General features: G+C 42.7%; 1 protein-coding gene across 1 annotated transcript in view; it reads left to right on the top strand.

Moving 5' to 3' along the window:
* The window catches only part of SELENOP (selenoprotein P), a 28,556-nt gene extending 5,537 nt beyond the window's left edge, over window positions 1-23,019 (top strand). The window contains exons 3-5 of the mRNA XM_069221486.1: window positions 4,773-4,985; window positions 5,464-5,581; window positions 20,973-23,019. Coding sequence (XP_069077587.1) covers window positions 4,773-4,985; window positions 5,464-5,581; window positions 20,973-21,563 — 922 coding nt within the window. The 3' untranslated portion in view covers window positions 21,564-23,019. The remainder of the gene's footprint in view (window positions 1-4,772; window positions 4,986-5,463; window positions 5,582-20,972) is intronic.
* The last annotated feature ends 489 nt before the right edge of the window (window positions 23,020-23,508 follow it).

Here is a 23,508-nt window from a genome sequence, read left to right as displayed (position 1 = left end):
GCTAAATGAAAAAAGGACTCCTCCAAAGTACTACAGCAAGTGCATTTAGGTCCTCATTATGAGGCTGGTGTGCCGACCATCAGCCAGCCATCCCCGTGGTGAGAAGACCGCCCCGGTCCTTGAGGTCTTCCCACTGGGCCTAATACAACTTTGCTACTGGGCAGACCGGTGGGAGGGAGGTAACACCCTCTCCTTTGGAAATAGGTGTTACATGACTTGGGAGGGGTAGCTTCTCAATGTCACCGGTATGCTTTGAAGAGCACATTTGGTGTCCTCCTTGCATAAATTGATTTGCACCAGTCCAGGGACCACTGGTCCCTGCTCCGGCACAAAACTGGACAAAAGAAAGGGGAGTGACCACTCCCCTGTCCATCAAAATCCCAGGGGTGGTGCCCAGAGCTCCCCCAGGTGGCCACTTGATTCTGCAATCTTGAATCCAAGGTGGGCAGAGGCCTCTGGGAGCATCTGAGTGGCCAGGTCAGGTAGGTGATCAATCCCCCTTCCTGGGCTATTAAGGGTCTCCCTCCTGGGTGGGTTCTCAGATGTGCAAGACTCCAGCAGGACTCCTCTGCAATGTTTACTTCATATTCTGGCCACTGGAACCGCTACTGGACTGTACAGAAACCAACAGTCTGCAACTCCAGCGACGACTCAGTTTGCAACATTGTTTGTCCGGCTCCTTCCACCAACTGCAACATTTCCCTGGCTGTGCATCCTCTGAGATCGACGAGACTTCAGCCTGCACCAAGAAGTAAGAAGGAATCTCCCTTGGAGTGAAGGAGTCACTCCCCTGCATCTGCAGGCACAAACTGCAACGATGACTGGCTGCATGGATCTGCTCTCCTCCGGAACTGCGTGTCTCCTGCATCACATGTGGTGGTCTGCAGTGGTCCCCTTGGTCCTCTCTGCCAGCAGTCCAACTTGGGAGATGGCAAGCCCTCGCCTCTCCTTGCAAGAAAGTACCCCTAGGCACCATGACTTTTGTAGCTACCAAGGCTCCAGGGGATCTTCAGGCTTCGTGTATCCCCTGTCCTCAGCACTTTTCTGCAGAGCACAGTCTTCTCTCTGCTGCTCCAGCGACGTGGGACTCCTCTTCAGGTGTGCTAAGTGGGCCTCACTGCGACTGCTGTGCCTGCTGCCTGTGGGGGCTGCCTCCTCTTCTTGTGACTCTCCCGACTGCTGAGGGTCACCCCGGACTCCACTCCTTGGGTCGAGTACCCTGGGCCTTGCTAGTCCTCTTCAGCCTCGCAAAACATATTTTTCTTCTGTTGCATTTGCCAAGGCTTGTTGCTGGTCTTCCTGCACCATTGACCCACTGCAACCCAACAGCCGACGTGGGACACCGACTGCATCACTTCAGGGACTCCTCTTCACCTCCGGTGCTGCACAGCTGATCTTCATCCCCTGTCGACCTGGTCCTGCATCCACAGAAGGGTGAGTAGTGGCTCCTGCCACAACCGGACACTCAATCACGAAATGAACTTGATCCCCTTCCTTTTCAGGTCCTCTTCTGCCAGAATTCAACTTTGGGTTCTTCTAGTCTTGTTTAGGTCTTGCACAATCCTTTTCCAAAGTCCTCCTGTTGGGTTTGGGGAATACCAGGTACTTACCTCTGCTCTCCTGGTCGCTGGGGGTCACTCTGGTACGCTCCTCTTGGGGTTCCTAGTTCCTCCAGCTCCTCTCTACCGATTCCACATCCGTGGGTGGGACACTCTATCTCACATTCCACTTATTTAGTATATGGCTTGGCCCTCCCCTAGGGCCTACACTGTTTGCCAATGCTTATTATGCTCTTTACAGACTGCTAGTGTGTATATAATAGTGTGTTTACTTACCTCCAGTTGGGGGGACTGCCTAATAGTATTCTGGTATCTGTGTAACCATAAAAGTACTTATTTTTTATTTTTATTTGTATTATTTTTTGGGTAACACTGTGTATTATTTCATGTGTGCTATGGGATGTGCTAGTGCTGTGTGACTATAGTGGTATTGCATAAGCTTTGCATGTCTCCTAGATAAGTCTTGGCTGCTCATTCACAGCTACCTGTAGGGAGCCCTGGCTTCCTAGACACTGCCTATACTTCACTGATAGGGGATAGCTGGACCTGGTATAAGGTGATAACACCATAGGTGCTCACCACACACCAGGCCAGCTTACTACACCAGTAAATTGTAAGTCATTCTTTATTACACTGTAAGTGAATATTAACATATTATTCACTACTAGTGTAATAAAGAATTGGCAAATAAAGGAAAGTGTAGCTGCTCTTATGTGCCGGGGACTGATTTTGCCATCTCTAAGGCCATGGGTCGCAAAAGCAGTGGCAGGGTTCGCAAGGGGCAAGCCAGGGGTCACTACTGCGACCCCTGGCGGACCCTAAATGATGTCCATGGAGTTATTCTCGCGTCCTTTTAGGAGGTAGGAAACAAAAGCATACAAAGGGGTGAGTTCAGCTTTTTAGTCATTTATACTATATATGGTGATATTACCACCCATTGGTCCCTGCACTGTAGATCACTAATGGGCAGAAATGCCAGTATCAAAAGTATAGTTTTCATATGGTGCACATGATTAGAATATTTTTTTTTTAAAGTACTATTTACGTATTATCCAATTTGAACCTAAACGCAACAACTTATTTGTAAACAAATAATTCGGAAATATATCTGCTACACATGCAGTGATTAGTAAATTCTAAAGTAAATCTATTCATTTATGTTAAAATACTCTTGTTGCACTTACATTAAGGGCCCCAGGGGAACTTGACTTTGCATAATCGGGGCACTTTGGTATTACAGAAGCCACAAATGCTAGAGAAACCCCTTCTGTAGCCTACACACAAGTAAGAGCAGTGGCAACTCAAAGCGGAGTGGCCTCATGCAAATGAGGAAAATCTTTCCCTCTGCTCATGCCAGATTACAGGCCTGGGCCCGTGAGCAAAGAAGCTGTCAAGAGTTGCAGTGACTCTGTGCAACGACTCTGTGCAACATCACGATGGCATAGTCAGTGCGCCCTCTTCCCCCAAAGAAGTCTAAGATAACGGGGAGGATGGTTCCAGCCGCGGCGTCTGCCTGCAGACCAGTGCAGGCCCAGTTGTCACCTGCACGATGAAGGGCGGATGCATACTCCGAGGTCAGGCGCTAGATTATACTTGGGATAGGGGGGGAGTACATTAACTGCGATTGAACACACTGTCAATGCCTGTGTCCGGCGCACCCATTTAAAGGTGTGCAGGGCATGAACAGGGACTGTGCACTCTATATATAATGCAGGCCCTGGTCACTAAGCGTTAACCAGGGGTCTAGGGACAACAGCACTAGCACGAGGTAAAAAAGTCTGTACCCCAGCTTCATTTCCTAACTCCTTTGAGGACATTCATCACTCACAGTTGCATACACAAGGGAAACTGTACCTAGACATGATGGCAGCACAAATAAAAGCAACTCCTAAGCTCAGGATTATATTGAGTGCCTTAGACCCGCCATAGTCTTAGACATGTTCTAATTATATAGTAGCCCATAGGCATCAGTGTTGTACAACAGGAAAAAAGTACCTTTACTACTCTAGTGTCTTCCTGAAGGAAATTAGAATGCCTCTTAAAACACAGGCAGCTCTAGCTACTGAAAAGCAATGTGTCTGGGTTTGCAACAAATCAATGGGTACTACCGTTGTAATGGTCTCCTTGTGACCTCAGAAATTTAAGAATATGTTACAATTCCACATCCTCAATGGCAAGATTCAAAAATAGATCATCCAGAATGTACTCTACATAAACACGCTATTCAGCCTTCTCTATTTCAGATATCTCAGAAGACACCCTCTATATTTTAAGTCTGTGAGTTTCCATCTAGAAGGAACACCACAACCATTTTATAAGTATAGAAGATACAATTCCAAGCTGGTAGGCACCGCTTTTGGCCTAGCCACTGCAGGTGCAGTTCTTCAAGCATTGGCAAAGTCAATAGCGGCTACAGCATGCTTCAGACGGGCGTAGGGAGAGAGGCACGTGAGAAAACACAAAGCCGCACCAGTGCTCGGTGACGGTAGTAGAGGAGGTAGCGTAGGAAAGAAAACTGCTTGCACATCCACTGAGCATTAAAGCTCAAATGACAGAAAACACAAAAATAAGGAGTCCCCTCGCATCAGCCCTGGAAGGACACACACAAGAAGTCAATAAGCATCGTTGAATCTAAATGCGCCAGGGGCAAGAAAAGTACAATAATAGGTAGTTGAGCTATCAAATCAGTTGCAGGGCACTGAAACAGACAGGGAAGCCATCCAATCCTGAAGAAGGAGCACACCAAAAACTAATTTTAAGGATATGGTAAAGAGGACTGGTTATAATGCTGTCTGCAACAGACAGCTAAAGCTGACTCTGGAGAGGCCTCATCAAGACAGTCTTTTTAAACACTGAAACTATTTAATTAAAACCACCATCTATTTTCTTGGAACACAGAACACCATTGTCATCTTGCCACGTACAGAATAATGCACTCGCCTATAGATTATTCGGATGCTACAAATTTTCTGGGCTTTTTTTTTTTTTAAACGAGTATAAAGCACTAAACTCCTTTGTGACGTGTAATAGTGAAGCTAAATTAATTCGGTACTTGGAAACACCCTGTGAAATGTTCCTCAAGTAAAGTACGATCGTGCCACGAGGTACAAATAAAATCATAGCTAAAAAAACGTGCTATCAAACAGGTAACAGCACAAACTAAAACACCTCGGAAAACTTCTATAACTGTGCTAATTATCTTTTTATATCTAGATTGGAAGAACTGCGCTTGAAATTGGAGAAGGATGGTCTGGTGAACATTTCATATATTGTCGTGAATCACCAAGGAAAGCCTTCGCAATTAAAATACCATCTTTTGAAAGAGAGAGTCTCAGAAAACATTTCTGTGTACCAGCAGGATGAAACTCAGCCTGACATTTGGAGCCTTCTAAACGGAAACAAGGATGATTTTCTGGTTTACGACAGGTCTGTAGTGTATTCAAAATACACCTAATAATAGCACAGCGATTAACTTCGTGACAGTGGGCGTCTAGGCACTAGTGCATATATACACAGCTACTACTTTATATTTCTCATCACTTTGACAGATTAAATGCGTTTGGAAGCCATGTGAAGAATGGTACAAACGACATTTACGTTGTATGTTCATGGCTGTTAATCTTGTTCCCCATTCCGTAATGCAGCATTTTATTTTAAGCGCACTGGCATTTCTCCACCCCACTCCTTCCCCAAACATGTAGCAACACATGAATAAAAGCTTCAAGCCACATTCATCACACACTGGTATCAAGGATTTAAATTCATGTGCAAGTATTAAACTGTTCCATAGTCCCAGGGCAGGTATAAAGTGAATGTAGGTCTTGTGGTGGTCTTTCTAGTATTTTATACCTCAATACTGTCAATATTAATTGCTTGTTAATGTACTATTTTTGTCTCGCTTTAGATGTGGGCGACTTGTATCCCACTTGGGTTTGCCGTACACCTTTCTCTCATTTCCATACGTGGAGGAATCGATCAGAATCGCGTACTGTGAAAACAAATGTGGCATCTGCAACAATACGGTACTTTCATGTCTATTTGTTTTATTATTGAAAAACAGTGAAACAGAAGTGTCTTTTTACCAACGCAATAATGAAATAGGTCCTGGTTTTAACCTGTCGGCGAGTATTTTCTCTTCATATTTCTTAAATCTCTCATGCGGGCATAGACGGGGGACACATTTGCAAGGCTGTTTAACAGAGATACTAGCATATAGTAAACAGCACAGTGCTTTTCACACTTATTTTAGGTTTCAAAATGTATAGCGTTTCTATCACAGAAATCTGAATGATCAAAGAACATAAGTATGAGTTTTTTTATAAGGCTCAGCAAGCATGCACAAACACATTTTAGTTGGCAGGTGCTTTACAGTCTCTTTAAAAAAAACACTGCATTTTGTCTTCATGCTCAGGTGCTGAGATTGACTGACTGTGATATTGCAATTATCACACTATTTTTTTTTTTTTAGTCAATACACTATACATCTATAACGTGAGATGTTTTGGTTCAGAGAGCACTTAAAATGTTTGTTTCATATAATATACTATCAATTTGTTACTGATGCCTTGCTGCTGTATTAGGTGAATACACATTAGTCATTTTACAGTAATGTGTGGAAGCTAATACACTTGTACAGGTGCTAAAAGAAGCAGGGCCATAAAGGACTTAACAAAGCTCTCACAGTATCTGTTCTCGCAGAATATTCCTCCAGCAACATTGAACCATTGTTCATCATTTGCAGGGGCTCAATGATTAAAGCCGGCTTTATAGCTGGGTGGTAACAGAAAACAGTCTGATGTAAAAGTGCTAAATCGAGATTTTCTTCTCCGTAGGGGCATTAAGGAGGAGGAAATTCTGCCAGCAGATTATCCTTCAGATGTATCACTTCCTCCACAAATTGGTTTGTTATCATCGAACTGAACTAATGATACACTTAGTTCATGACATATTTATTGGGACAAGAATGTGCTTTGTATGGTGTACAGTTTTGTACACTGCCCCGAGTACCCACCTGCAACTAGCTGGTATGCAGCTTTTTGGATTTTTGCCCTGCGCACACTAATCCATCAGATGCATGAAAGCCTAAGCCTGTCTTTTGATAGAAGTTTGATTATGAACCGGTTTCGGACCTGCGGGAGGGCACCTAGCAAGCTCTCCATAGTTATAGGGGACCACTGTTCCTGTCACAGGTTCAAGCATGTAGCGCAGTGGTGGCAGCATACCATGAAAGCGTATAGTATAAAGTTTCTGATGTGGCCAGTCTTTTATCTGTTACAGGAATGTTAGCCTACTTGCCCGCTCCGGTAATTTTCCACTGCTATACGTGAATCTGAATCCTTGTGCTGATATCCTGAGTGCATTTGTGTTTGTATGTGTGTGGTGTATATGTTACACACACTGCGTATGTCCGAGTGAACCAAAGTTTCTGGGCTCTATTTTGGAAGACCACGGCCTTCTCATGTGCACAAGATGGAAGTGAGATGAATTTTACTAAGTGTGGGAAACACCCAGATACTGAATTGAGGAAAGATGAGACAAGGTTCCTTATAAATTCAGTGAGGTCCTTTTGCTATAGAGAACTGTTGAATAGTCTTTCTGGATACTGCAGTTAGGTAGATTTAGGGGTAAAAGATGGGACTGCAGTTTCTGTGGTAAACAGTGTGAAGGATACTTTAGAAAGGGATCCGTCTTTCTATCTTCCGTCCTGATCACAGCCATGTGCGACTTTGATAGTTAAGTGCAGAATGTTTACTCCTCTTTGTGCCTCTGTTTTGGGTTTTATTGCCTGGAGATGTCCCTGCTTTGAGGAACATCACTGTGGACAAAGACTGAGTCTGGAAAACAGCCCAAGAAGGACACACGAAAGAAGAACTGAACCAAACTGTTTCTGCAAGACAGACAGATACCTCTCTACTCTGCAGTACCTACATAAGAGTTGGAGCTGCTGACCCACTTGTTCTCTTTAGCCAAGGAGGGGTGTATCCACAGAATACCCAGAGAAGTTTTAAGTAGCCAGTGCTGCTATCTGCCTGTAAGCCAGCTTCCCAGAGGTAAGGGGCATCACTTGGAGTGTGACCTGAAGGAATAGCTTTTTTCCTTGACCTGCAATGCCTGGAGCATCGTACCTGGAAGGAGTGAGCCAACCCTAAAAAGTGGACTACTGTTTTTGGAAAAGCAGCTGACCATGGTGCTGTGTGTCCATCTGACAGATTAGTAGAAGCATGACAGGCACACCCCATGCTCTGAGTCTGTCACCTTGGCACACTAGTAAAGTGTGGTGGAGCAGATTGCCCTGCCAACCATACTGTCACAGCCATGACACTCTGCTTCAAAATGGGACCGAGCAGTCTGCACTGCTGTAAGAGGAGACTATTGCTAAATCGCAGCACTCACCAAATATGCCTGAAGTGACTTTCCTGTCACAGCCTTGGCATCTGACGCAGGTATGTCTAAGCAGTCTGCACCACTGAAGAAGAAACCTATTTAAGCCTGTAGCACTTGCTGCAAATATGTCCAAACCGATCTGTATTGTCGCTAGCCCCATGGCATTTTTTCAAACCTGTGGTCACATGGACTACTCCACTTGAAGTGATCTTTTTCCCTAAGGCACTTGCCATTGGGTGCCCAAGTGACTGAGCGCGTGCCGAAATACTGACCAGAAGTGTCAGATCATGCCCAACAACCACTGTTGCACTAAAGTTCCTTGAAGCGGCTCAGCTGTCATCTCTGGATCTGTGCCATAAGTGCACCATGTTGCTGCCGCTAATATGGCGGACCAAGCCACTGAATCAATGACTCACTTAGTCCAGGAGTAAAGAGGTCCTGAGGGTCTGTCCGCTGCCAACAATGAGTTCCTGGAAGAGGGCTACTGACTGAACACAGCAGCCGCACCTGCGGCCGATTCATGTCCCTCGATGGTGGAAGGAGCAGGACTGAGGAGTAGGAGGCCAGAGTGAGGCCTACCACAAACCTGTATTGCATCTAAGCCAAACACTAAGAGATTGAGTGCTTGCTAGTACGTACCAGACAAGAAGGGGGAGAAGGAGTAGGAGTGCTACACCTGTGCTAAAATCTACCATGTGGTTCCTTAGACAACAGGAGGTGGAAAAGAGGGCATCTTCAACAGCAGGCAATGGTCCTTCTCAAGAGACTCTGATTACACAATATTTTTGTGTAGTGTTGAGTTTACATTGTAATAAAGTACTGGTTGTCTGTTGAATGTTGAGCCTGTAGTATTTCTACACTAACCTCCTTGAGAAGCTTGTCACTGATCACTATTGCTACTACTGAAAGTCAAGTGCTGAAAGGTTTGCGCTTGAATCAGTTTTCAGAGTAATAGTAAAAAAGCCCCACGGACACCCGAGGCAAAGAACCCCAGACGTGACCAAGTAGCCCCTACTTACCCTGTGCACCTGCTACCCCCTCTGCCAAAAGGGTCAACTATATAATTCATATTTTAAAGACAACTTTAGCAATAAACATAAGTGCCAATTTTTAAACGATTCCTGAGAGAAGTTGAAAAGTTGTTGCTGTTGGAGTTCACATACATTTGGAGCACATTTCTGAGGTTTTAGGACATTGCCAAATTTTCTTTTAAATTATCCAAGGATTTATAAGGCATACTCACAAGATTAACAGTTTCCAGCAAACACCTGGCACTAATGTCAGGAACTAGTTGCAACAGGTCATTCTACCAATAGAAGTTAGACAACCTTTACACCAGAATCAATTGGAAGTTTTGATGTTGAAATGCACCGTGAAGCTGTTTAGATAAATGGAGAAGTCTTTCCATTAGGTGGTCAACTAACATTTCTGTTTGGGAAACATCCAGTGTGTATCTTCTGATCCTAAACCTGTTTACGAAAATCATGAGGCTTCAGTGCAATTACAAATTATTTTCTTCGGTATTACATTTCAAAACAAATGCCAACCAAAGTTTCATTCCTGTAGCATCTGCTCTTTTAAGGGCTATTTGTCCAGTGACAGTTGTAGGGTCATATAGTTTTTTCCATATCCTATCTTACATGTAGTGTTATTTCATTTCATTGTTTTTCAATAAAAGTAATGTCAGCTTATGCTATACTCTCCACAGGCTCCAGAAGATGCTTAGAATGTCTGGTTTCTTTTAGTATGTCTTATTTTGATTATTGTGCCTTTTTCAAACTGACGTGTCCTCACCACTTTCTCCAAAGCCATCAGTTATCTTGTTAGTCTTCCTGGCTTGCACTCAGGCCAAAATTAGTTCAAAATAAGCTGGCAGACTAACCCATTCCGTTTTTTTTTTGTCTGTTTTCCGAAAATGTACTCCTGTAGAAACCCCTTCCACATAAACTTAATGTCTGGTGTACTCATGACTCATTCCCATTTACTCCTGACAGTACTACATCTGCACACATTTCAGCACAGGAAACTATTTAAAAATGTTTGAATAATCACAAGCTCTTACCTTTTCTGGTGACATCCAGCTTGTGACTGGAGGCTGCAAACCAATCAGGGTAATAAATGGTCACAGTCTCTAGAGCCAAATGTGCATCAGCAGCCTCCTATGTGAGCAGGTTGTGGGGCTATGCTAAACACACAAGCCTACAAACTCAGTAGAACATCTTTCTACAGCACCTACTTGCTGCTCCTCCATCCATATCAGCATAGTACATAGTGAGTTGGGGGGGGGGGGGTTTGCCATATTTTTAAAATCTACTTTTATTGAAACCTGTACTGTCGTAGCACTCTATTTGGTGCAAGGAGGAGACTGGGTTCATGAAATAATTACATTAGATTGTCTAAGTCTGGATAGGGTGATGAGAATTCTGTTGCTCTCATATCTCCAGACAGTTGGCTCGGCTTGACGACCTCTGTCCCTACATTGTCCAGACAGTATATTGTGCTTCAGCAATAGGGATTTGAAGCTTGTTCTTACCCAAACCATGTTCTATCAAATTTGCAAATGTTTTCTTAAGGCCCTCTGTGGCAGCATATCTTCCTGTGACACCAAATGAGGGACTACAGACGTATTAGCTGTCTAGAACCAACACCAGTTTGTCCTGACGATACTATGTTTCGGCATAATCCATTCCCCAAAAAGAAGCAGTGGCCGGAGGAGACAGTGAAATGATGGAAGATCGTCTCAATCAACTTAGCATTTTATTGTATTTAGTAGTTTTATGCTGACATTAGGAAATGTTACTTAAAACCTTAATTTATTGCACATGACATTGGAAGGCATCACAAAGCCTTCTCGTTTTTAGGGTAGAGCATGCAATCGCCCTGGCCCCTGTAATCTCTCTATGGGCTTTTAACCACTCCCATGCCCCACCCATCAGTTTTGTTGGTTGGTGGACTTGCCTTTCAAAATTCGCTTCATTTCATTAGTGAAAGGCATGCATACGTCATGCCTTTTCTGGTATTTAGCCCTTCTCGAGCGCACTGGACGACTACTGAAAACGTACGAGACTCCATGTTTTCCGTATAGTTTCTGGACTACGTTTTCTTTTCATTTCGTAGGCAGCACAATCTTAATGGGCAGTAATCGAGAGCTTTTCATGACTACTAGTTGAATTCTTTTGTTTATCATAGCACTCCTTCACAAATTCAAGGTTTTACAGTGCGATCGCACTAATTTAAATATATATATATTTCTTCTTTCTGTCCCTTCCCTGTCTCCGCTCCTCCCCTCAGGCCTCTAATGAATGGTATACCCTGTATGACATGTAAAGCTACTGTGATAATGGCCTCTTGTGACTGGCGTGACCAATGTGACATCCCTGTTGGCTTCGGCAGTGAGTATGGTCGATACGAGTGCTCTAAGGGCGTTGGCCAGAAAGTCACAACCACTTTTGCAGTTCTAGGCTTGAGAAGGAGCAGGATTCGCTAGCTCAATCCTAGGTGCTTGGTACACCAGTGAGGGGTGTGCAAATTTGTGTAATTCGCTTCTTGCGGAGTTCCGTGAAATTATGGGTATTTGGGTGAAATGCCAAATGTGTCCTTTCATCCTTTTTTTTTGTTTACGATAGATAATGACCACTTGCTTTCTGGCTGTCCACGTTGTTCTCATTCTCTAACTCTATAATTTTGCGTCAAGCGGCAGTGTAATTATTTGCTGCATCATTTCAAGAATTTTGCGTAAAAGTGTAACCCTAACACTAAGTCATCCTAAAAAGAAAAAAGGGAGCACACTGCCTCACACTCCAGCAAAAAGTTAGCCCCAATGCATCATGGTAAATGCAGTCACTTTGTTTTGTGTTGAAAAAGTAATCAAAAGTCTTTCACCTAAGTAGGTGCAGCAAGTGCTGTGTATCTCTGGACACGTGTTTCTAGGTTTAGCCCGTCATCAGCAGAGAGCAGCCAAAGTCTGTGGGGTTGCTTGAAATGCCGCCAAAAGTCTTCTCAGGTTTATGTACCACTCACTGGCGCACAGGTGCCTCACCAGAGCTCGTCAGCTCGTTAGCTCAAGGGAGCAGTCATTGGACAAAAAGAAAAAAGGGAGCACACTGCCTCACACTCCAGCAAAAAGTTAGCCCCAATGCATCATGGTAAATGCAGTCACTTTGTTTTGTGTTGAAAAAGTAATCAAAAGTCTTTCACCTAAGTAGGTGCAGCAAGTGCTGTGTATCTCTGGACACGTGTTTCTAGGTTTAACCCGTCATCAGCAGAGAGCAGCCAAAGTCTGTGGGGTTGCTTGAAATGCCGCCAAAAGTCTTCTCAGGTTTATGTACCACTCACTGGCGCACAGGTGCCTCACCAGAGCTCGTCAGCTCGTTAGCTCAAGGGAGCAGTCATTGGACAAAAAGAAAAAAGGGAGCACACTGCCTCACACTCCAGCAAAAAGTTAGCCCCAATGCATCATGGTAAATGCAGTCACTTTGTTTTGTGTTGAAAAAGTAATCAAAAGTCTTTCACCTAAGTAGGTGCAGCAAGTGCTGTGTATCTCTGGACACGTGTTTCTAGGTTTAGCCCGTCATCAGCAGAGAGCAGCCAAAGTCTGTGGGGTTGCTTGAAATGCCGCCAAAAGTCTTCTCAGGTTTATGTACCACTCACTGGCGCACAGGTGCCTCACCAGAGCTCGTCAGCTCGTTAGCTCAAGGGAGCAGTCATTGGACAAAAAGAAAAAAGGGAGCACACTGCCTCACACTCCAGCAAAAAGTTAGCCCCAATGCATCATGGTAAATGCAGTCACTTTGTTTTGTTTTGAAAAAGTAATCAAAAGTCTTTCACCTAAGTAGGTGCAGCAAGTGCTGTGTATCTCTGGACACGTGTTTCTAGGTTTAGCCCGTCATCAGCAGAGAGCAGCCAAAGTCTGTGGGGTTGCTTGAAATGCCGCCAAAAGTCTTCTCAGGTTTATGTACCACTCACTGGCGCACAGGTGCCTCACCAGAGCTCGTCAGCTCGTTAGCTCAAGGGAGCAGTCATTGGACAAAAAGAAAAAAGGGAGCACACTGCCTCACACTCCAGCAAAAAGTTAGCCCCAATGCATCATGGTAAATGCAGTCACTTTGTTTTGTGTTGAAAAAGTAATCAAAAGTCTTTCACCTAAGTAGGTGCAGCAAGTGCTGTGTATCTCTGGACACGTGTTTCTAGGTTTAGCCCGTCATCAGCAGAGAGCAGCCAAAGTCTGTGGGGTTGCTTGAAATGCCGCCAAAAGTCTTCTCAGGTTTATGTACCACTCACTGGCGCACAGGTGCCTCACCAGAGCTCGTCAGCTCGTTAGCTCAAGGGAGCAGTCATTGGACAAAAAGAAAAAAGGGAGCACACTGCCTCACACTCCAGCAAAAAGTTAGCCCCAATGCATCATGGTAAATGCAGTCACTTTGTTTTGTGTTGAAAAAGTAATCAAAAGTCTTTCACCTAAGTAGGTGCAGCAAGTGCTGTGTATCTCTGGACACGTGTTTCTAGGTTTAGCCCGTCATCAGCAGAGAGCAGCCAAAGTCTGTGGGGTTGCTTGAAATGCCGCCAAAAGTCTTCTCAGGTTTATGTACCACTCACTGGCGCACAGGTGCCTCACCAGAGCTCGTCAGCTCGTTAGCTCAAGGGAGCAGTCATTGGACAAAAAGAAAAAAGGGAGCACACTGCCTCACACTCCAGCAAAAAGTTAGCCCCAATGCATCATGGTAAATGCAGTCACTTTGTTTTGTGTTGAAAAAGTAATCAAAAGTCTTTCACCTAAGTAGGTGCAGCAAGTGCTGTGTATCTCTGGACACGTGTTTCTAGGTTTAGCCCGTCATCAGCAGAGAGCAGCCAAAGTCTGTGGGGTTGCTTGAAATGCCGCCAAAAGTCTTCTCAGGTTTATGTACCACTCACTGGCGCACAGGTGCCTCACCAGAGCTCGTCAGCTCGTTAGCTCAAGGGAGCAGTCATTGGACAAAAAGAAAAAAGGGAGCACACTGCCTCACACTCCAGCAAAAAGTTAGCCCCAATGCATCATGGTAAATGCAGTCACTTTGTTTTGTGTTGAAAAAGTAATCAAAAGTCTTTCACCTAAGTAGGTGCAGCAAGTGCTGTGTATCTCTGGACACGTGTTTCTAGGTTTAGCCCGTCATCAGCAGAGAGCAGCCAAAGTCTGTGGGGTTGCTTGAAATGCCGCCAAAAGTCTTCTCAGGTTTATGTACCACTCACAGGCGCACAGGTGCCTCACCAGAGCTCGTCAGCTCGTTAGCTCAAGGGAGCAGTCTTTGGACAAAAAGAAAAAAGGGAGCACACTGCCTCACACTCCAGCAAAAAGTTAGCCCCAATGCATCATGGTAAATGCAGTCACTTTGTTTTGTGTTGAAAAAGTAATCAAAAGTCTTTCACCTAAGTAGGTGCAGCAAGTGCTGTGTATCTCTGGACACGTGTTTCTAGGTTTAGCCCGTCATCAGCAAAGAGCAGCCAAAGTCTGTGGGGTTGCTTGAAATGCCGCCAAAAGTCTTCTCAGGTTTATTTACCACTCACTGGCGCACAGGTGCCTCACCAGAGCTCGTCAGCTCGTTAGCTCAAGGGAGCAGTCATTGGACAAAAAGAAAAAAGGGAGCACACTGCCTCACACTCCTTTGCCTAGAGCCGCCTTGCTAGTCCTCAACACTAAGCATACTGGTTACGGTAGACCGGTACATGTTGCAGGGAAAGTAAAACTGCAAGTATTTGCTTGTTGAGTGCTGATGGGCCAGCAATGGCTGAAGACTACTGTTGTGATAGGAGTCTAGTTGACCATTGTGGTAAGTAAAGTGTCACAGAAAGTAAAGTTGTATGTTCAGAGAGTTAAATTAGAATCCCTTATGAAATGTTGCCATTGGTTAAGCGAATCAGAGCTCTTAGAATACACTATTGGCTCAGTAGGTCATTTACCATAAAGCAGTGTTTCCCAAAGTGTGCGCTGCGGCACCCCAGTGCGCAGTCAGAACTCACCAGGGGCGCCGCACACTTCTTGGGAACATTGGAAATGCTTTCACAGTGGTATGAAAGCAAAAAACTTGCAGTGGAAACAAATCAAACATGATGGGTTTTACAAGTTACATTGTAACATTGCATAAACCTAACATGTTTGATTTATGTCAAGTTTGATGGGTTTCCACTGCGAGTCGTTCTCCTTCTTACTACTGTACAGCTAACAAAGCCGCATGGTAGTGTGAAAGAGAGACTCACAGTGTAAATAAATCAAACCTGATGGGCTTTACAATTTACATCCTAACATTACAAATACCTAACAAGTTTGATTTATTTGCACTGCTATTCTTTCTCTTTCATACTACGGCACGGCTCCATTCTAAAGACTAACGGATTCATACCGTAGTTAGTATGAAAAAGAAAGAATCACAGTGCAAATAAATCAACCTTGTTAGGTTTGCGCAATTTTATATTGTAAAACCCTTCAAGTTTTTGGTTCCACTCAGTGCTTAATTTATAAATAAAAAACGTGCTGGTGCTGAAAGCTCTTGTCTGAAAAATGCGGCTGCTACAATTAAATGTGCAAGCACAGAATACTGAGGCAGCATTAATCCTAAAGCCATCTTGGACCTCTTTAATCCATTTACAGCCTCTACCTGCCCCTTCAGTTCACTCTTAGAGCTTTCTGATTTCCTTCAATGTGGAGCTCTTCCATCCTTCTCTTCCTCTGTCCTTCCCATATGTGTCTTTTGATTGCAGTACATGCTTGATGCAGAAAACTGTGCCAGCCCTCAAAATTTGGTGTTGGTTCCCCCCACCAGAAACCACTGTCTCAAATTCAGCACTGCTTCCACTGCGAGTATTTCTCTTTCCTACTACTGTACAGCTAACAAAGCAGCGCAGTAGTGTGAAAGAGAAAGACTTTTAGTGGAAACATTGCAAAAGCCTAACCTAGTTTAATTTATTTGCATTGTGAGTCTCTCTCTTTCGTACAGCTCCGTATTAAAAATGGTACGTTTAGAACAGAGCTGTACGGTAGTATGAAAAATAAAGAATCGCAGTGCAAATAAATCACACCTGTTAGGTTTTTGTAATGTGCATTTGTGGCCCCGAGTAACCCATGTGGGGATGCCATGTGGGAGAGTTATGGAAGCCACACATGTCAGTGTCTGGAAGGGTTTGGACCGGTGCTTGATGTCTTGCCTAATAAATAATGAGCATGTCCCTTAGGCAGGGCCAAGCACAATCAGGACAATGATGAAGTGGTATTGTGGTACATGTTCTTCAGCTACTCAGGAAAAGCAGGTAATCATGAAATCACATATATGCCAACATTTAAGAGGAAAGTGGGAAGTTTTTAAAAAAAGAATCCGGAGCATGTATTTCTCCCATTGAGGCCATAAATCAGGTCTACTGTCATGTGTGGGACTTGCAAGTGCTGCAGGATCCAATATCGAAAATGCTAATATGCTTTTTTATTTTTTAGCCTGCAAGGAGAAAGCGCTATGGCAGGCAGGCAGAGCGTGACAAAAATGTTGTGCACTGGCCTGCAGCATCAGGTTACTGGCAGTGTGTACTCCAAGTCACTTAAGACAAGTCCCTGTCACAGAAGCCCTTTATCGGCTTCATCCCAATTATTTTAGAGAGAAAATTGGAAGTGCTCCTGATGCCTGGCTTAAACCTCCCCCCCCCCCACCTGTTAAAAAAATAAAATAATAAATGTGACATAATAGGGTGCCGCGACCAATGGCCAGTAGGTCAAGGGATCTGCGGGTCAAAGGTTTGGGAACCACTGCCATAAAGAGATGATTGGCCCCTTTGTCTCCTTATTTTGAGCGAGATTAGGAAGGCTGGTGCTAATGCTAATTTAAGGTTAAGAGCTATCAATTGTCCTTCTCTTCCTTAAGCACCCTCTCCTTGGACCACAGTCCCATAATTGCTGTGTGCACAATTGAGGTGAGAAGTGGCAGAATATAGGGAGGGCAGGGAAAAGAAGACGACAGAACACATCAGTGTCCAGCAAGATTCAGCATGAGCCTGTGTTTCTGAACAGTGGATAATCGCACTGTCTGTGCAGTGACAACTGATCGTCAGGAAGGGACCCCAAAGAAGTACTCGAATGGATGCCAAGCGCAAAAACAGTCCTTTGATGGAGGAACGCCTTGTATGCAGTGCTTAACTTGTGCTTGTTGTTTCTGGTGCAGAGCACCGGCACTTGTTTTTGAGGGCAGGCACTTATTTTTCTGCCTCACGCATTTACTGCGAGCAAACGACATATGGGAAGGATGGAGGAAGAGAAAAACGAAAAAGCGTCACAATGGGAGAAAGATGCAAGAGTGAGCTGAAGGGGCATGGATTAAAGAGGCCCGAGATGGCTTCAGGATTGCGCTGCTTTAGTATTCCGTGTTCGCACATTTAATTGCAGCAGCCGCATGTTTAAGAGGAGGGGAATTTGGGCACCGGCACGGTTTTATTTACAAATTAAGCACTGCTTGTACGTCTGTTTGGATTAGTAATGGCAGTCATTTGTGTGGTGTACGTCTGTGGGGGAGGGAGTGAAGTATACAGGTGTGTGCGGGCTGCGCGTGGGTTGTTTCGGGAATGTGCAGAGTACATTTTGAATGTAGGGTGTCGTTAGTAAGCGGGGTGACTGAAGAACTGACAGATATACATCATTTCAGTTCACCCACCTTCATGCCTACATAAATGAACGGGCTCGAGTCACTACCTCAAGACTGTCTTCTTTAAGAAAATGCAACATTAAAACGCGCGTGCAGATTGAAATGATTATAACTGTGACTGCGGAGGAGTTTGATGCGTCACAGAACAGTCGCCATCACCCTACAGTGTTGCCTTTTCACAGAAGACGTCATTAAAGATTAGCACTGAAAAAGCCAATACGTTTTATCTTAAATACCATGCGAACAGACTAAACAAAAATTTGTGAAGCCTTGAATCATACATGCATGCAGACCAGAAAATCTGTTGGCATCTATGTGTGTATAGATCAAAATCTCGCGTGAACAAACTCCAAACACCTCTCTAAACAGAAAAATTGACACACAGGCACATACATACAGTCGCACATAGACACGATACTTGCAGATCAACAGACTTACAGAGAATGCCAGACACAAGGATGAGTACAGGCAAAAGCGATGGGTGGACACACAACATGCGGAGGACAAATACACCCCCAGTACTGATTCATGTAAATTGCACGCAGCACGGATAAAAACATATACAACTGCAGCAAACACACAACGAGGCACATATGAATGATCAGTGACAGAAAGAAATACAGGCAGCCAAGTATAATCCCCAAAACAAATACCGACTTTCACGCACAAAGGTCAACAAACATTCGAGATTCCTTGTACAGGTAAACAAACATACGAGCACACATGCACAGGCTAACAGATGTACTTGACCAATGCTTAATAACAACTTACATGCAGCTGCCATCCTACACAGAGACACATACAGACACTAACAGCACAGCTGCAGGCATACAAATAGATACACATACAAGCAAGTCACATACAAAAGGCACGAATAAATGACAGATGTGTGATTCCAGAAGGAACTGGCAGATTCATGCAGGCTTAATTTTGAACTTCTATGCAGGGGAAATGACATTTGAAATGAAGTAATCACTGGAGTCCCAACCCCAATTGAACCATAGCATCTAGTTGGAGATATTTCTTTACTGTATGGTGAAATAGTCTAGACTTCATGCACATTAAATCTTTCACACTTTGGAATAATCACCTGTAGGAAACAGTATCCTGCTCTCTGCATGCCCGTACTATCATTGGCTTCTTTAGTAAGATCATACACGTACAACACTGCAACTCACGAACAGCAGCCTGCCCACCTTTGTCTTAAGGCTCCTCAATTTTTAGGTCGAGCATGCAAACACTATGGCTTGTTGTAATTTATCTGTGAGCTTTTAATCACACCCACCGCACTCCCATCAATGTGACTCGTTCATGGGCTTGCCTTTCAAAAATCCTTTTTTTATCATTGGTGAATGCTTTACGTTTGTCCCTTTTGGCCATTGACCCTGTTATGTGGGTAATTGCACGTTTGCCAATACGTTTGACTGTCAGCAAACTTCTTTTTCCTTTTGTGTCTCTCCCTGACGATCATGGCGGCCGTGGTGCTTTGAATCGGCTCACTTATGTCAACTGTTTTACTTTCCAGTTTCAATTTATGTGGCAAGAAAAGTCCAGTTAGGAATTTACAACGCTAATAGCTCTAACTCGAGCAAACGAGAGACCCATTGCATTGCAAATGCTTGTTAGGTTCCTTGGGGGTCCCAAATACATCTGTCTGTGTTGCCTCTCTCATATGGAGAGCAACCCACTTCAGGAAACACATAAGCCCTATGTGATGAAATATTTAGTCGTAGGTGACCCAAGGGTTCTCACAGCCATGGTGTTCACCTTTTAGCGACTTTAAATGCAGGCTAATCCCCATGTTTTAGATCAACATAGTGGCCCCTAGCTACAGGTTTTTGTTATCCGAATTTGGAGGTGTTTCTGCTGCTTTTCAGGAAAGCTAATTAACATATCATCTGCCAGACAGGTTTTGAAAGCTTATGGTGCCTTTTCTGACATAGCTTGGAATACAATAAGCTGTGTTGTGCAACCACAAGTCGACCTGTTGCATATTTTACCCTTCACTTATGTCACATTATATACCATTTTAGGTATTAGGCATATCATTTTATTATTACCCTCAAGGCAAGCAATGTTTAGTCTAAATAGCTAGCCTTGCTGCCTACGTCATAGTTCTCAGTGAATGTATTTTTATTAGGGACTATCACTGCTGATAATGACACTCTGGTTTTTATGGCTCTTAAAGAAATTCCTCGGTTTGTTTGTTTTGCTGAACATTATTTTAAAGAAGTCCTAATTTGTTTTTAATAATATTATCATTCTAACTTCTTGTGTTTTTGTGAATTTGTTGTATGTATTCACTGATTGCTTATTTTCACCATGTAGTATGCATTTGCTATTATGGCCTTCTTGCAGAATAAAGGTATTTAGAAATGAAGTAAGTGGAGGAATTTCCGTTTGAGCAAATCCTATTTGCAGAGGTAAAGCCTCATCATTCCTGACTCACTGAATCAAGAAATTGATTTTGCTACTGCAAAAATAATTTTATGGCACTAAACTGAATTTAATCACACCAAAAAAACTTTTCAAATGCGGTCCTTAATGTCCAAAATAAAAAAATGTCAAACACGATAAGACTAACAACTAAGAAGTAACGCCGATCAAAGTAGCATTAGTACCTCAATTGAGACAAAATGATGGATACTGTAAAAGGAACAATTAGATGCAAATAAAGTAGAGCAAAATAATGCATATTCAGTTCTCATTAAGGTCTCTAACCAGCAGCAAGTTGTTTAAAAACTGTTGACTTCATTATAGGCTATAAAGATAAAACATTGCTGTCTTGGTATGCCCCTTTACCTTTATCTGAGTGTAAAAATACTATGAGATCAAGAGCAGAAAAAAACAGAGGGAGAACGTTAAAGTTTACAGGGTCAAGGTCTCTGCTGAACTAAAAGTAAATTAGTCAAAAGTTGTACAACACTGGAGTTCAGAAGGAGTGCATGAGGCACCCTGCATAGCTAGTTGTGCCTCACTTGGTATCATACATATTTTTATTTACTCTGCTTTACACAACATTGCAGGGTTTCTGCGGCTATGATATACCTTTCTATTGTTAATATGCGGCAAGCTGTTTTTCTTAGATTATCACACCTTGTGCGAGAGAATCCTATATTTCATGGGGTATAAAGACTGCAGTGTGCAAAAAAACAAACCATCTTCAACATCTTTATGCATGCCCATCCAAATGCTATCATACATAATGCATACAACCCATGTTAATAGAAATACACAGTAGGGAGAAAACAACTGTGATAACAAACTTTAAGCAGAAAACAAATGTATTTGTTCAGTTTTATAATTGTTTTAAAGCTTGCTGACATGTATTTAAATGTCAGTTAATCAGTTTCAATCTGCTGTGTATTTGTTGTAGATCCCAATAGCTGCTGACGTGTGTAACACTACTTTGAACGTACCAACAGAAGGTCCAACTGAGGAACATCAACCTGAGGAGCCCCCCACAACGAACAACGCTCGCCCACATGACCCAGCTAAACATAGAGGTCATGGGCACCAACATCCCCACCATGAACGTGACCATCTTTCAGAAGATAAGAATCACCAGGGTTCGGTTCATGAACCAGTGCGACACTCTCACAATCGTAACAGGGTAGTGGGTCATAACAGGCAAGGGCAAAGAAGTGGCCAGCAAGTTGTAAATATTTATCCCCAAAAAGATCTGGTGGGATTATCCCCACAAAGAGAAATTAAAGTTCCAACTCACATTAGACCTTGAAAGAAACAAAAGAGCTGACAAAAGCAGTTCATGTGAAACTGGCAAGACGTGTTAGGGTTAACTTTGTCGAGCTGATGTTGACACTGACGACAACTGTCATTTTCCGAGTCCTCTAAGGGTATCACCTGACAGTGTAACAATGAGCTTCCATCTTCCTGTAAGTGACAGGAACTGCTGTCAGAGAGTGCCTCTGAATCTTGACAGTGACGTTTGCCTCCAGCTGCTTGACTTTTAATAGCTACAGACCAGCTAGATGAACAGTTGCCCAGTGTGTCAGACCCCAGTGTTGCTTGACAGTGACCTGAAGCAACAGGCTCTTGACAATGACAGGTAGTCACAAAGTAAACATGCAAAGTTCACACAATAATTTGCATGCGTTATTTTGGATAATCTATTTTAGAATCACCTCTGCTAAATGCGAAGGCATTTAGATTTTGGTTGAATGTATTCAAAATAACAAATAACAAAGCAACTCCTGTCAAGCACTGTTCAATTTGAGAGCAGCTCGTGACCATAAATTACTGTTGCAGAACATACGACAGTAATTTTTAGTTGCATGACTCTTGTGCTTATCTCCTAAAGCCTTGTTTGCTTTAATGATGACAGAAGCATAAACTATGACGTAGGGGCTTCTGTTTGATACTTAGCAGGCAAGCACGGGCGGAAGCCAGAGAATACCCCTGGACCACTTTTCTTTATATCCTACTATAGTCCTCTTGCGTTTAAAAACATTATAATGTTTTTGTTTTCCTGTTTCACATTAATGAAACTGTATTTTCTTTAAATTCAATTATTTAATAGCATTACTCGTTCCTGTTCCAAAAACGATTACGGGCATAGTGATTTCATCAAGGTGTACTGAAATAATGAAAAAGTACAGGTTCTGTTTTTTTTGGGTAGAATAACAGAATTTGGGAGTGCACTTTTCATATACTTAAGATCAACATCTGATTACACGTGTACAGAAGTGAAAGTAAACGTAATCGTGGTTGAAAGTATACCTGATAGCTGACACTACTTAACAGGTAAACAAATTGTGTTACCGATTTTAGTACCCATGCCTCCAAGGACTTAACAAAGAACCAGCAGAATACACAGAACTAAAAAATAAAATGAACACTGAAATGAATATCACAAACCTTATGAATTAAATACCTAGAGTATTAAACGCGAAAAGCTGTAGGGTGAAAAAAAGTAAAGAAAAAAGAATTGAGGCAGATAATAGACGATTCTTTATTAATGTAGTTACTTTACTTCGTGAATGTATTTTTCCAAACAATAATTGAGTCTAGTAGTTAGTGAAGAAGTACTTTTTAAATGGTGTTTAATATCATGTACAACAAATAACAAAAGTACAGTTGCATTGTCTGAGTGTGTCTATTTCTTCGCTTAATTTCCCATGTGTGAAACACGTCTCTTACCTTCCTGTTTGACTTACTTTACTAAAATATGTATGTGTTTTCAACTAGATTAAATGCTGTAGCCTTTCATGAAAGGCTCAAAAGAAAAACGTGAATTGATGCTTTTACAGCATTTACCATATTCAATGATGGTTTTTAGGAAAATTGCCCCTCCTAGAAAATCTGAAAAATCATATGGTGAATGCAAAGAAGTAAGAAAGATGAAAGAAAAGCAAAATGTCACTTAATATTCATCTAATAAAACATGACCTATAAACCTGTAATGTATTTTTTACTTATTTTGATTTATTTTTAATGTACAGTAACAATGTATTACATATAGAGGCAAACATGATGACTGATCAGAAATGCTTGCGTTTTAGCTGTGAACCTTGGTAGATGCTAAGTTGCTGTTGCAAATTTTTAATAGTGTTTCGTAGAGTTTCAATTTCCTTGTTTTTTTCATCCTGTAAATGTTGAAGTTTCTAGAAAAATGAAAGATTAGTGTTCTTTACAGATTTCGATAAACTTGCTTATTTTTAACACTGTAATACAAATAATATTGTGTAAACCTTTCTTCAAGATTTTTGTTGCAATATTTCCTTGAGCTGACAACAACCTTATACTTCACCAAAAAGTATGCTACAATCTTGATGGTGCCACATTTCAAAAGCTCTTCAATGCTCATAAGATAATCGAGGTTGAAAATTAGAGAGAAATACAAAACCTATGTATTTACATAATAGCTTAAGGCGACATGGCACCTTCAAGTA

The sequence above is a fragment of the Pleurodeles waltl genome, chromosome 1_1 (assembly GCF_031143425.1).
Source record: "Pleurodeles waltl isolate 20211129_DDA chromosome 1_1, aPleWal1.hap1.20221129, whole genome shotgun sequence".
In the NCBI taxonomy this organism is placed as follows: domain Eukaryota; kingdom Metazoa; phylum Chordata; class Amphibia; order Caudata; family Salamandridae; genus Pleurodeles; species Pleurodeles waltl.
This window is presented reverse-complemented; position numbering and strand designations above follow the sequence as displayed.